Source organism: Colossoma macropomum, unplaced genomic scaffold, assembly GCF_904425465.1.
Source record: "Colossoma macropomum unplaced genomic scaffold, Colossoma_macropomum, whole genome shotgun sequence".
Taxonomy (NCBI): Eukaryota; Metazoa; Chordata; class Actinopteri; order Characiformes; family Serrasalmidae; genus Colossoma; species Colossoma macropomum.
Window position 1 is genome coordinate 31,719,574 of NW_023494806.1, and position 14,520 is coordinate 31,734,093.

A 14,520-nucleotide genomic window follows, 5' to 3' on the forward strand; every position below is an offset into this window, starting at 1 on the left:
AAAGGAGTGGTTCAGCAACAAATTTGATTTCTACATTTTCCATCTACCCCAGATGTAGCCGATCAGCCAAGACATGACTGGCATCCAAATTTAGCTACTTTAGTTGAGGCTATGAAGCTAACATTGCTAACAAACACTAGAGGCTAATAGTCACCTATATCTTTTGTGTAAATATAATCCCCAAAACTTTTCTCAACCTGCACAACCTGCACACATTTCAGGGTAAGGCTTCATTAAGGTCACGCAGGCATTTGATTCTTTTATCATGGACACCACTGTGCTTGTTAACTGAAGGAACAGAATTTTGAGTAAAAGAACTTAAAATGTACAGACATTTATGAAGAGTTCACGTCTTACTTTATTAAATATTCGACTGGGTTCTAGCTTGAACAAGTTTGGGAACACAGTCTAGTACACAGCCATAGCATATGTGAAGCGTGAAAAGGTTCTGTAGGAATTTGTAGGAGGCTGTGTTCACAGCGAAGTTGATTTATTTACTTAGATAACTTTTATATTAAATCAAATAAAAAAAATTATTATTTACACCTAATTCTGGTCCGTCATAATCGGGTTTAGCTGAGCTCAGTTATAGCTGGGTTGAGTTCAGTCACAGCCGGGTTTACCTGAGCTCAGTTGAAGCCGGGTTTAAATGAACTCAGTAACAGCCAGGTTGAACTCAGTCACAGCCAAACCTGAGCCGGGGGTACACTACACAACTTTTACCCCGATTTTTTGCCTCGATTCTCAGTCTGGCTGAGTCTGTGCTAGTTGGCTCTAGTCTGCAAATTTTTGGGTCAGTCCGAGTCGACAGTTGGAGAGAGAATCGAGTAGTGTGTGAGGAGCACAGGCTCCGATTTTTGGCCTCCTGATCTTGTTTCAGACCAGTCAAGAGTTTATCAAATGAGATTTTTTTTGTACATTTCAAACTCTAAAAAATACCAAACTGATGACACGTTGTTAAATGCAGGATCTTCAATTAAACATGTTTACCTGCTGCTTCTTTAATGTGTCAGAGCAAATGGCAGAGAAAACAGCATTAGTGAGCACCTTCACATTTGTTTATTTGGGTTTAGGGCCCATGTGTGAAACACAAGGCCCGCGGGCCACATCAGGCCCGCCACACAATCGTACCCGGCCGACAAAAGCAATTTAATTTTCTATTAATATTAGTCGCTTTCATAATGTGCTGCACTACCAGTCCCCAGCATGCACTGCAACCTAATGCACTGCGACTCTTCTACCCCAACAACAATCTATGGGACACCAGTTACAGCTCAATTCTACACAATTCTACACAATTCCACACCAGCCCTGTCACCAAAATACGTTTCAGCTGCAGTTCAACTAACATAAACACTTCACATCAGCTCTGCAGTTCAGAAATTGAGCCCAAGTCTTAATGAACTTGCAGCGAAGAAAGTATTCCAGGTGTCTAGTTCAAGCAAATTGGTAGGTTTAAAAGACCGAGCTCCTGGGGACATTAAAATTTCGAATATTTCACATGTCCATGTAATATTTCAAAGTCTACTACAAGTGTCTGTATTTTACTGTTTAACATTCATTAAAAAAGAAATAAACACATTTTCTTCGCTGGCCCACAGATTTGATGAGATTTTTTAATATGGCCCTTTTACTGGTTGAGTAAAACACCCCTGGTTTAGGGTGTGATCCCCAATATTTCAGTCGCCCAAAAAAATCTGTAAAAAACAGTCGGATAGTGTGAGACGCCCAGTCTTTTTATAATCTGTTCAAACTAGAAGTTGTGTAGTGAACCCACGGCTTTAGCTGATTGAGTTCAGTAATAGCCAGGTTTAGCTGAGCTCAGTAATAGCCAGATCAAGCTCAGCCATAGCTGTGTTGAGCTTAGTTATAGCTGGGTTTCGCTTAGTCATAGCTGGGTTGAGCTGAGTTTAGTCATAGCCAGATACAGCTTACCTTAGATATAGTCAGGATAAACTGGCTTTATCTAACCCCCCTCCAACTTATCCGCCTAAGAGTGACCACAACACAAGCACCACCAATGTTCCCCTACTTTAGCACTGCCAGACCTCACCACAACACACAGGTTTGAGGCTCTGTGCTCCCTGATGTTACAGTCAACCTAACCAGAGCATTTCAGTACTCGGATAAGTACCACTGAATACAAATACATAAAATTAAAACCGATTCATGAAATTTGTCGTGCCTTCACTGTAAACCAGCTTTTTATTGTACGCTTAAATGGCCATGTAGAAAGTGTGAAAAAAAAGACGAAGCTTCGGAAAACTAAATAAATTACCAAATACCAACATAACAAACACACACACGATTATTCAAATTACTTGTGCCAGTGCTGGAATTATTCCAAGAGTAAAAACTTGACACTTTGGGGTCACAGGACCAGAAAGACAGCAACACAAAGGCAGAATACTTTATATGAACCACACACACACACAATTTTTCCTCAGACAGTCTAATTGATTCCCTGTTAGTAGTTTAAGAGCCTCCTGGTGAGCTTGCTTCGTGGCATAATCAATAACACGACAAGATCCACAGCCACTGGCTGATTAGACTGGGTCTAATTAGTGACCATCAGATGCTACACACATACACACACTCTATTATCTCCTAGTGCCAATCAGAGCACCCAGTGGACCCTGTCAATCACGCAGACACACACATACCCAGCGCTCCCCGGGGGCACAGGAAATGAGTGTGTATGTGCGCACATTTGGGGGCGAGGGTTATCAAGGGCCAGTCTGGGATGCCAAACTGAGATGTCAGTGGAATTTACATCCCTTATCTGGCAAATTGCTGTAATTAATAACTGACCAATTGACCTGCAGTGCTGTAATGAATCCCCATTTAATCTTTCTGTCCACTAAACACAATAATTTCCTGTCCAAACTGCCATTTAGCACTAGTTATTCATTTTTCATTTACTACACGGAAGCCTCAACAACTGAATTCATCACACTTTACAGTATTTACTGTGTCCACTCTTTACCTTTATTACAGCTTCCATTCTTTTCAGGAGACTCGCTTTTAGATTTTCTAAGAAATCTGCAGGAATATTTTCACACCTCCAAAGCTCAGTCTTAGAAGTTGGTTGCATTTTCTGCTTCTCATCATCCAAGTAATCAGACACATTCAGTGATGTTGACGTCTGGACTCTGGGGTGGCCAGTTCCTTGTACTGGCTACACCAGCAGCTTCTTTGCTCGACCTGCAAATGTTCTTATTTTCTTGTCTTGGTAATGACTTCCAACAGCTACACATCCTTTCAGAACCATAGTGCTGAGTCGTCTTCTCACAGTGGAAGGATGGACAGAAACACCTGTGGATGTTTTCAGATCTGAAGCAGGTTGATTTTCTCCTCTCTCTCAAAAATGAAAGCTTTAAGTGCTGTTTATCTGAAGGGGACAGTTTTGGTGTCTACCAGGTCTTTCAGGTGGTCGTTAGTCCCATTTTCTCTGCATCTTTTAATCATTTTTTGAACTCTAGTTTCGGCAATTTATTTATTTTTCTTTCATTTTACTCTTTCTTCTGCAACTGGATCATCTTATATCTAATCTCGTAAGAAATACCTCCTAAAAAATAAATTATGTGGTTAATAGCTGTTTACATTGAAAATGATACTTACAAATAGTTGACGTCCATGTATGGCTTCCATAATCCAAAAAGGGCTCATATCCTATCTTCTGTTTGTCCACTTCTAACATTTGTGTGGTTTTATCTAAGACCTGACCAATCATCAGCCAGGCCGGTAATTGGATCCAATATTTATAATTTTTTCCAATAATCGGAATCAGCATTTTGAATTATTGATAAAAATAGTTCTGGCACATTTGACTGGTATATGTAAATGAACTCTGCTCTGTTTAGCTGACGCCTCCATAAGGGCCCTGTATTGTGCCTTGTTCAAAAAGCTATAGGCTGTCTGCAGTAACAGCACTCATTCCTTCTCTACAATGTAAAAAGGTGGGATACACAGACTGAATGAGTGGTTATATGTGTTGATTGTTGTGACAGTGTAATTTCACAAAATGAAATGAAAAATTTGAACCACAATAATTACATCCTAGTTAGTATGTGCGCCTCACTAAAAGTTAATTTGTGGAATATCTGCCACTCAGTGCTGATCTAGTGTTGATCTAAATAGACAGTCGTATGCAAAGTTTGAACACCCCCAGCCAAATGACGTTTCGTTCATTTTCCAAGTGAAAATAATTTAACATCCTCTACCAAGAACAAACAAACAAGTTTAAATTTTGGTGTAAAATTAAAAGTTTAACATATTGCAAAAACAAAACAAAATACAAAAGCTGCAGTCACTTTTACACATGCCACATTTTATGTTTTTTTTTGTTAAATTCAGCAAATAAACAGTAATTGTGCATTAAAATGTGCAGAAGTGCGTTCTCTGCAGAGGATGTGTCAACTCATTTGACCATTGACCATGGGAGCCTACACTTCATTGGCCAATTAATTGTATTCATGATCACCTTTAGTACTATATGCCAAATTTATTAAAAGTCATTAGCAAAGCTTGAGCCACTTCAGACAAACCCACTGCTAAGCCAAAGAAAAGAAAGCGAATTAAGCCCAGGTTTGGGCTTGAAACAATGAACATCCCCGGTCTGCTTGAGCTAGGCTAAGTCTGCGTCCTTTGTCTGACCCACAAGGTCTAGCTACAGCAGAAGGCCACAGAACGTCAGTTTCAGTTAACGTTAAAGTGGGAGAAAACGAGGCGGCTCGGCTGAGGCTGTGCTTAGACGGGCAGTCGAATCAGATTTGGCCTCCCACATGTCCAACGTGTATCTGATAGTTTCCTTTAAGTATTCAGTAAAGAGAACGCAGCCCAGAAGAGCAGGACAGACGGGATGAGAAGAAGAGAAATGCTACAAAGTTCAGAAGGATATGACAAGTAATTGGCACAAAACATTTGGTTTTCTGTAATGTACAGATCAGGCTTCTTTTCTGGTGTCAGATTTTTCAACATGATTGAATCAATTGCTGGAATATGCACATGAACCACACACACACACATATATATATATATATATATGTTTTTAAATCTGGAGAAAACATGGTGTTCTTTTAGGGGCTATTCTGCCTCTTAACGCGCTGCATGTACCCTTCCGCCATGAATGGCTCTCAAAAAAATCAATTTCAGGGAAAAACAATAATCTGAAATCTATCATATTCTGCATGTCTCATGCATCAGGCTGCATATCCATAACCATTTCATGTAATAACTTTCTGCGAGGGAGCTTTTAGAGCCATCAAACTCTTCAGACGTCTGGTTCCTATCATCACCACTGTGAATGATTCTGACTGTATAAGTTTCTCTAGAACTTTAGAACTACTACTCTAGAACTAGAAGACTACTTTTTTGAATGAGAATGTAAGAGGAGAAAGAGATGGAAAAAGAGCAAAAGAGAAGGGAAAAATGCTGAAAGAGAGAGGGAGGGTAAGAGTAAGAAAGGGCGGATGAGAGAGAGAGAGTGAGAGAATGGGAACTTAAGAGGAGAAACAGAAAAATGAGAAAGAGCGAGAAAGAAAATGAGCCCCAGAGAACAAACTGGAGAAAAAGATGAGAGAGGAAAGAAAGAAAGAAAGAAAAATCTGAGAAAGAGAAAGAAATGTGTTGTGATGTGTCACAGCCTGAGGGACTGTGAGTTATCAGTGCCTCCTACGTTACACATTTGTATTCAGCTTGTATGTCATCCTAATTTGTTTGCGTGTGTCTTTGGTGTTTATATGCGTTGGTGTTTGTTTGGACACAGATACACTCGGCACAGACAGTAACCACGAAGAAGAACGACAGACCAGAATGACCATCGCTACGTACATTAAACATGCTTAGATATGAGGGATAGAGAGAAACGGAGCAATGACAGAGAACAAGAGAAACAGAGGGATACAGACAACAAGAAAGAGCAAAGAACAAAGGAGAGAATAAAAAAAGAGAAAGGAAGAAAGGAGAGATAAAAAGTGAGAGAGAAATAGAGAGAGAGGGAGAGAGAGAGATTGATCCTGATTCGACTATCGTGCAGCAGTGGCCGATAAAGCAGGCACTCTCAGATTGCTGATGGCCATCGGCGTATTTGGAGGGGGTCAGTCTTTGGCCACTCGAGCGCTTCAGATGGGGGCCAGGATAAGTGTCCAAATTAGCTTTTAGCAGCCCTGAACGGACAACAGCAGAAACCTAATCTGTGGGAAGCGAAGGACTGAATGAACGACTGTGTGAAACACACCTTCTCCCTCCATTCGGAGAGAGAGAGAGAGAGAGAGAGAGAGAGAGAGAGAAAGAGAGAGAGAGAGAGAGAGAGAGAGAGAGATACAAATTACTTTACACTTCTCAACACACAGACTCTGACAGAAGACACACTGCCTCCTTCTATTAGCAGGCGATCTGCACGGGTTTCCATTTCCAAACAGAAAAGAAAGAAAAGGTGGAAAAAGTCCAGTCTATCCGACGGTCAACCTTTCATTTTAGCACAAGACTGCAGGTCAACTCGAGTATACAGTACCAGTCAAAAGTCTGGACGCACCTAACCGGATGTATGTTTTTCAAGAAATGTACAAAATTGATCCACCAACCAAGACATGTTTGGTGTGCGAAGTTAGCTTCTAGAGTTTTGCACTTGAGTTATGAGGCTAACGCAGCCAACAAGTAATAGAATCTTATAGCCACCAGTTAGCATCATGCAAACTGCAGGCCTAAATCTGCACACACTTCAAATGTGTCGAATAATAATAATAATAATAATAATAATAATTTTCATTTATATAGCATGCTGGTGCCAGCTCAAAGTGCTTTACAGTGATAAAGTTAAACAGTAATACAAGAAATTATAAGTATTCATTTAAAATCATAAGAAAATGACATCAAATTAAAAGATAAACACCACGAGACATCAAGTTTTACTTAAATGCTAAATTAAAGAGATACGTTTTTAGATATTTCTTAAAAGTGAGCACTGAGCTTGACTGTCTAATAAAAGGTGGAATTGAGTTCCACAGTTTAGAAGCATAACTGAACGAGTCTCTCCATGTTTTCTGTATTTTACTGAAGGTGTTTTCAGAAGGTCAGTATCTACAGATCTAAGATCACATGCTGGAACATAAACAGACAGACACTCTGTGATGTAAGCGGTGCTTTAAGGTCATTTAGAGACTTAAAAACTAGTAGCAGAACTTTAAAATCTATCCTGAACGATACAGGTAATCAGTGCAGTTCTTTTAAAACAGGACTGATATAGTTTCTGTTTTGTTTTTGTTAGGATGCGCGCTGCCGCATTTTGTACGAATTGTAGGGGATGTATTGGCCTTTATTAGGAAGTCCAGTAAGAAGAGCATTACAGTGATCAACTCTGCTTGTAAGAAATGTATAAACAAGTTTCTCTGCGTCGCTCTGAACTTTAACAACATTTCTCAAATGATAAAAGCTACTTTAGTGACTGTCTACAGAGCCTTGATCATCAGAAGGGAAATGTATAACTTGGTATCATCAGCATAGCTATAAAAATTTACATTATGCTTTCTAATGACTACTTAGAGGTAGCATGTACAAAGAGAAAAGCAAACACCCTAAAACTGAACCTTGAGGGACACCACAAGAAATGCTAAATCTTGAATCTAGAGAGGGAAAATACATTTAAAAAATTTTGAAGATGGCTTGACAAAGATGAATGAATGCTGTACAAAAACTATATGTCTGATCGGTTCAAAAAGCATGCTATTATAGGTTGTGTGGCTCTGACTCGAAAGTGTTTAACTTTTCAGTGTAAAATAATAAGTATAAAAGGAAGAACAGTAAGTTAGCTTTGCCAGACCAACTTAAATAAATGAATAAGACTAGAAGGGAAAGATTGCAAACAAACTTTAAGTTGACTTGACAAAGCAGTTGCTAAGAAATCCCAGGTGGTTGCTAAGATTTTGATAGGTCATTGCTGTGGACTCCCAGGTGGGTCCTAAGGTGTTGCTAGGCTGTTGCTATGTTATCTCAGGTCATGACTAAGGTGTTGTTTGGCCATTGCTATTGTTAACCCAGGTAGTTGCCAAGGCGTTGTTAGGCTGTTGCTATGGTTTTCCAGATGGCTGTTAATTTGTATAAAATACATATGTGTGTGTTTATCTTCAGGGTTAACTCTCTCCATATATGTTATTTCACAGTTTTGATATGCTCACTATTATTCTAAAATATTAAAAAAAAGCCTTCTGTGAGTATGTTTTGATTTTTGACTGGTACTGTATGAAAACGTTTCATGTTTTAAGACTTATGTTTTTGCTCTGTATCTTGCACAAAAAGAAGCGTCAGGTTCAGCGTATTAATAGAACTGCATTACATCACATCAGCCGAGGGCCACACCTATCATACAAGAGGGGGGCAGGTGTGGGGGCTTACGTAATCTAACATGAATGGGGTGTTAAGTGTGTGAAAAGTGGCTTTCTGCCTAGCAGCAAAATGCAAAGCACCCCACCCAGAGAAGGATGGTACAGGGCAAACGTGAACTTTAAGAGAAGTGAAAGACCGGATCAGTAAACTGGGCACTTATTTTTAGAAGAAATGCATTGGGAAGTAAACACAGATAAATAAAATATAAACATTAGCAATATAGCGTTGTTACTGTTTTGCTAAAAATGTAACAGGTTGCGTTTATATTTCATTTCCAATCTGTATCAGTCTGCAGTTCTGTTTGTTATTATTTAAAAAAATGAAAAATAAATGACGACACATTAAAGAAAAGTTTTACTTCCTACAAAAAAGGCTATGAATAACAATATCAAATTCACATTATAATAAAATATCCTCTTCTACTTACAAACCAAATCTCACATATATTAAAAGTTTAGAATGTGCACTTTTAACAGAACTTCACTTCTTGCTTCAAGGAGCTACAACAATTACTATAATTATTAAATACTATAATTACTGTTATTACAGTAAAAACCCAGTATGAATGTAAGAAGCCCGTACTGCAAGAGATGATTTCACAATATGAATATGAATTGTTTCTGTCATGAAGTCAAAACAGCAATCACAAACAGCCTTTTATATACAGCCTTTTGCAACAGATATCATCCCAAAGCATCTTTCCAGCCCAACAGTGGCAAGAGAAACTCCCTAAGGGCCCAAGGAAGCCATTGAGAAGAACCACTGAGAAGAACCAAGACCAAAAGGAGAAACTCTCTAAGAGCATGAGGAAGAACCACTGAGGTGAACCAAGATTCAAAAGAAAAAAACTCCCTAAACAAGGAAGAACAACTCTTAACTTAATATGAGGATGAGGAAGAAACACTGAGGAACCAAGACTCAAAGGAAGGAACTCTTTAAGAGCAAGAGGAAGAACCACTGTGAGGAACCAAGATTTAAAAGGAGAAAGTCCTTAAGAGCAAGAGGAAGAACCACAGTGAGGAACCAAGACTCAAAAGGAGAAAGTCCTTAAGAGCAAGAGGAGGAACCACTGTGAGGAACCAAGACTCAAAAGGAGAAAGCCCTTAAGAGCAAGAGGAAGAACCACAGTGAGGAACCGAGACTCAAAAGGAGAAAGTCCTTAAGAGCAAGAGGAAGAACCACTGAGAGAAACCAAGACCCAAAAGGAGAAAGACCTTAAGAGCAAGAGGAAGAACCACTGTGAGAAACCAAGACTCAAAAGGAGGAGCTCCTTAAGAGCAAGAGGAAGAACCGTTGAGGTGAACCAAGATTCAAAAGCCAAAAAACTCCCCAAAGCGCATGAGGTAGAACCACTGAGCAGAATGAAGTTTTAAAAAGAAGAGCATGAGGAAGAACCAAGGAACCAAGACTCAAAAGAAAAAACTCCCTAAAACAATGAGGAAGAACAACTCAGAAGAACAAAGATGCAAAAACAGAAGCTTAATAAGAGGAGGAGGAAGAAACACTGAAGGACCAAGACTCAAAAGAAGGAACTCTTTAGACAGTCAAACAGCAAACAAAGCTGCGGCTTTCTTTTCTTCCCTTGACGTCTTTCTGCAAAGGTAACTTCATCTGGTCTTCATAGCCTTTTCATGTGATCACTGCTCTCCAAACACTGTGCCTCAGCAGCGGCCACTTTCTACACTGATTCAGGAACAGCATACACTGGCCAACCCACACTAGTGACCAGTATAACAGAATACAGTACTGATCTGTGTCCAGCTTGTAAGGGATACAGCTCCATTTACACACTCTTTCTTTCTCTCCATCTGTCTCTGTGCTCACAGCTCACACCTCCCTGACAGAGCTGTGTTTACTTCCATTACTCTCTCGCTCTCTCCTGAGGGCTGGACTGGCCAGGAACACGCACACATACACGTATATAAAGAAAAACAAGAAAAAAAAAATGACAGAGGAACAGAAAGAACCAGACTGGTGTTTACTGGATAATGTGATGAGAAGAGACAAACAAGATAAACAAAAAGAGAGCAAGTAAACAGAAAAAAAAGAGAAAAACTCATTTCATTTGCTGCTATCATTCATCTTTCACTTGAACCGATATTGCAGTCTAGGGCTGCACGATATGGACACACACTGCAATGTTCGATAACACAATGACGATATGACAAGCGATAAATTTTACTACAATAATCTGCCAAAACAAATAGAACAAAAATACAAATTTACAAAAGCCTGATTCACTATTGTACAAAATAAAAACAACAAAATAATAATGGAAATATCTGAAACACTTCCCAAAGCACAAAAGCTATTTGACTGCTAATAGCGGCCCCCTTGTGGAGACTTTGTAGCCTACGACAAACAGTAAGGATTCCATGAACACCTACTACTCGTGTTTTCAGCTGGCCCCCAGCTTTTGCCTTCCAAAGCATGTCACCCCAAGTGAGCTGGACCATTTGAGAGACTCTCCATACACTTCTATTAATTTCAGACTGTCTTCAGACCCAACTAAAGGCACACCTGAACCATTTTAGATCACCTTATGGTCCTCCCCTCTTCTAGAGAGACTGGATTGTCTGTTATTTTTTATCCACAGGCTTGACCAGCACTTTATGGCATCAAAATAGAGGTCTGGGGTCCTGGGGTCCAGTGTGATCTGCTTAATAATTATAGAGTAATAAGCTACAAAAGTGATGCTAACACAGATAAAAATAATGTAAGTAGCAAAGACAAACTGCTATGCCTTTTTTGTCATCATGTGATGCTCACTGATCTGTTCACATTGAGTGTCACATGGCTTTGATCAGCTTAAAAACACACAAAACATTTACTCTTATTTTGCAGCACTGAAAGGTTTATTTTTGCTGTTGGGTGCGTGTAGGTGCGATGGTTTGCGAGGACACGTCCTACGTCACTGGAGCGGATTACAGCAAACACAGGCAGGAGCTGACGAGGGCCAAAAAAACAGCCCCAAAGTAGGCGGGTGCAAGAGTGCATTGCTTGTGGTTAAAGCGGGCAGGTGTGGGCAAAAATGGTGCTAGGTTTTGGGGACCGGAGCGGACAAGAATCACACTTGATTTTGAGGGCGCAGGCAGACATGACTGGTGGTTAAATTGGGCAGGTGCGGGTATTAAATACAAGGTCCTCAATAATACAAAGAATGGAGCTGGTTTACCTATTACTACTACTACAATAATGCTGCAATACAATACAGTAATTACAATATTTACATTACTTACAATAACTATTATTTTATTTAGTTTTATCATTTTATTTATTATTTACTTAATATATTTCTTTGTTTTGTAAGGATCAGTATTACGATACATGTTTAGTTGATTCTGTTTTTACTGTGTTGTCATCTCTAATTGTACAGTATATTATACACAAACAACTAATAAGGGAGGTACTTTATTAGATACACCTACCTTGCATCTACATTTAATGCCTATTTTGTCAGCTCCACTTACCATATAGGTGCACTTTGTAGATCTGCAATTACAGACTGTAAATATTATGTAATTATGATGATGCAGATTTGTTGTAACAGTAGCCATTACGGCTTCATGCACTTCACTATACAGTCTATTGTAGGGTTGGTGATAAGCTATACTGGTATGATATCAATGCAGACGTGAATCAATATTGTGATTGCTTTGCATCGTAGAGACTGCATTCAGGTCCGAGAGTGCAATGTTTACAACATCCAAAACATGGTCAACATGTGCTCCAACAGTTACAACTTTACTATTATTTGTATTAAAGGTCACAGTTGAGAAAAAAGCGTTTTACTCTGGTCTCTTCTGGCTCCCGTCGACAGATGGACTGATGGAAAGACACTAATGCAGAAAATATATTCATCCGGCCACTAATGGTTCTAATTACGGCAACTGTAACGGCAAAGGAAAAGACTGTTACCTGTAGCGGGAGAGTAAGAAGCCTCCAGCAGAGGAGCCGCAGATGCTGAAAGCCATGGCAACCACACCATTCCACATTCCCAGCTCACGCGCAGTCATGTGATGGTCTAGAAGGAACAGCGGAAACATGGTGATGGCTCCCTGCTCACCTGAACACAAACATAAAAGAAAATCATTAAAAAAAAAACACTTTATACAGTTTTTAAATGACATTTTTATTCTGGGTTAGGAGTTTTCGTGGTGGGTGTCTGTTTTAAAGAGTTAAACGAGAACTCTTGCCTTATTAAATAGATTTATATCAAAAGGTAGTTCTCTTTTGTACACACTTCTCATGCACATGCACAAGTCAATATCTTGTAACAGCCACAAAGTGACATGACGTGGTACATGAAGTGAAACCAATAACATGCTCACATAGTAGACCTTTAGCAGTGATTGCTACAATAAAGACTATTGACATTGTCGGCTTCAGGGAAGCCTGGCCACTTTATATAATCAACATCTGAGAGCTACGTTATATGGTATTGGGACACACCTCTTAATCATTGAATTCAGGTGTTTCATTCAGTCTCACTGCCACAGATGTATAAAATCAAGCACATAGCCATGTAGTCTGCCTTTAACCACACTTTTATGAAAGAATGGGTCGTTCTAAAGAGCTCACTGAATTTGAGCATGGCACTGTAATAGGATGCCACAATTGCAATGAGTCAGTTTGCGAAATGTGTTCCCTCCTAGATAGTCCACAATCAACTGTGAGTGGTATTATTGAAAAGTGGATGCATTTAGCAACCATAGCAACTCCGCCACCAAGTAGGTTGGCTGGGTTAGGCCCCTTAGTTCCAGTGAAGGGAAATCTTAATGCTTCAGCAGACCAAGACAATTTGGACAACTGTATGCTTCCACCTTTCTGTGGGAACAGTTTGGGGAAGAACCTTTTCTGTTCCAGCATGACTGAGCCCCAGTACACAAAGCAAGGCTCATAAAGGCATGGCTGGGTGAGTCTGGTGTGGAAGAACTTGACTGGCCCACACAGAACCCTGACCTCAACCCCATCAAACACCTCTAGGATGAACTACAACAGAGATTGTGAGCCAGACATCAGTGTCTGACCTCACAAATGCTCTTCTGGATGAAAAATTCCCACAGAGACACTCCAAAATATTGTAGAAAACTTCCCAGAATAGTGGAAGCTGTTCTAGCAGCAAATGAGGGACCAACTCCGTATTAATGCCTATGGATTTAGAATGGGATGTCATAAAAGCTCCTGTAGGTGTCCCAATACTTTTGTCCATATACATTAACGATGGTAACTAATAAGGTAGAAAATCGGATCTGAGCAGAAAAGCAGAATTGAACATTGATGGCTGATGTACATTTCCATGTGATATCTACCATCATAAGATCACCAGCCTGCCAGCATGGACAATGAGCCTAACCACCCCACCCAATTGGTGATCACTAAGGGTGGCGATCCAACGATGGTATATTGCATAGCATTTCCCAAGCCTAACCCACAGCAAGCAGGAATTCTCTGCTTGCTCGAGCAAAGACTGTCAAGAGCGTCCACTGAGGTGTTACACTCCTATTGGACAGTCCTCTATATTGTCTTAAATGATCCAAGTCCTGCAAGTTGCATAATTTGTGAAATGTCCCCCCTGGACAAGACCAGGTATGCATCTACCAAGCAGTGGGCAAAAACCCAAAGCCACCTTTCTCACCAATGCCGCTAATGAGATCAAAACCCATCCTTGCTTTTTGGAGACAAAGAATTTGTCACTTTAATTCAGACAGTTGAGAGGAAAATAAAACCCCATCAGAGGAAACATCCAACCCCACTGTTCTTCAGTCGCGTGTTATGATGAGCGCGAAAGAGACCGTCGCTGCAGCTTCGGTTTAGGCCGCCGCCGTGTATTATTTAATGGCACCGGCATTATTTATGGAGCCTGGCTTCCGTGTGACTGACAGCTCTGAGACTGACTAGCGAGAAGAGCGGCGCGAAACAAAAAACAGAAAAGCAAATCAAAAAAAAAGAGAGAAAGTCGTTCGACAGACGCACGCGCCAAATTTCCCGCCAGAACGCTGACAGCGCCACGTGAGCGCTTTGACGGGTTTTTCTTTCAACGCTTTTTTTCCCTCCTCTCTCTGCGGAGTGACTGTGTGAGGTGGTGGCACTGAAACGTGTAAAAGGATCCGTCGATAAAAGCAAAAACACGAAACA

At 40.2% G+C, this 14,520-nt stretch overlaps 1 protein-coding gene across 1 annotated transcript in view; it reads right to left on the minus strand.

Moving 5' to 3' along the window:
• mfsd3 (major facilitator superfamily domain containing 3) overlaps positions 1-14,520 on the minus strand; it is a 50,359-nt gene that overhangs the window by 17,158 nt on the left and 18,681 nt on the right. The window contains 1 exon segment of the mRNA XM_036598904.1: positions 12,301-12,448. Coding sequence (XP_036454797.1) covers positions 12,301-12,448 — 148 coding nt within the window.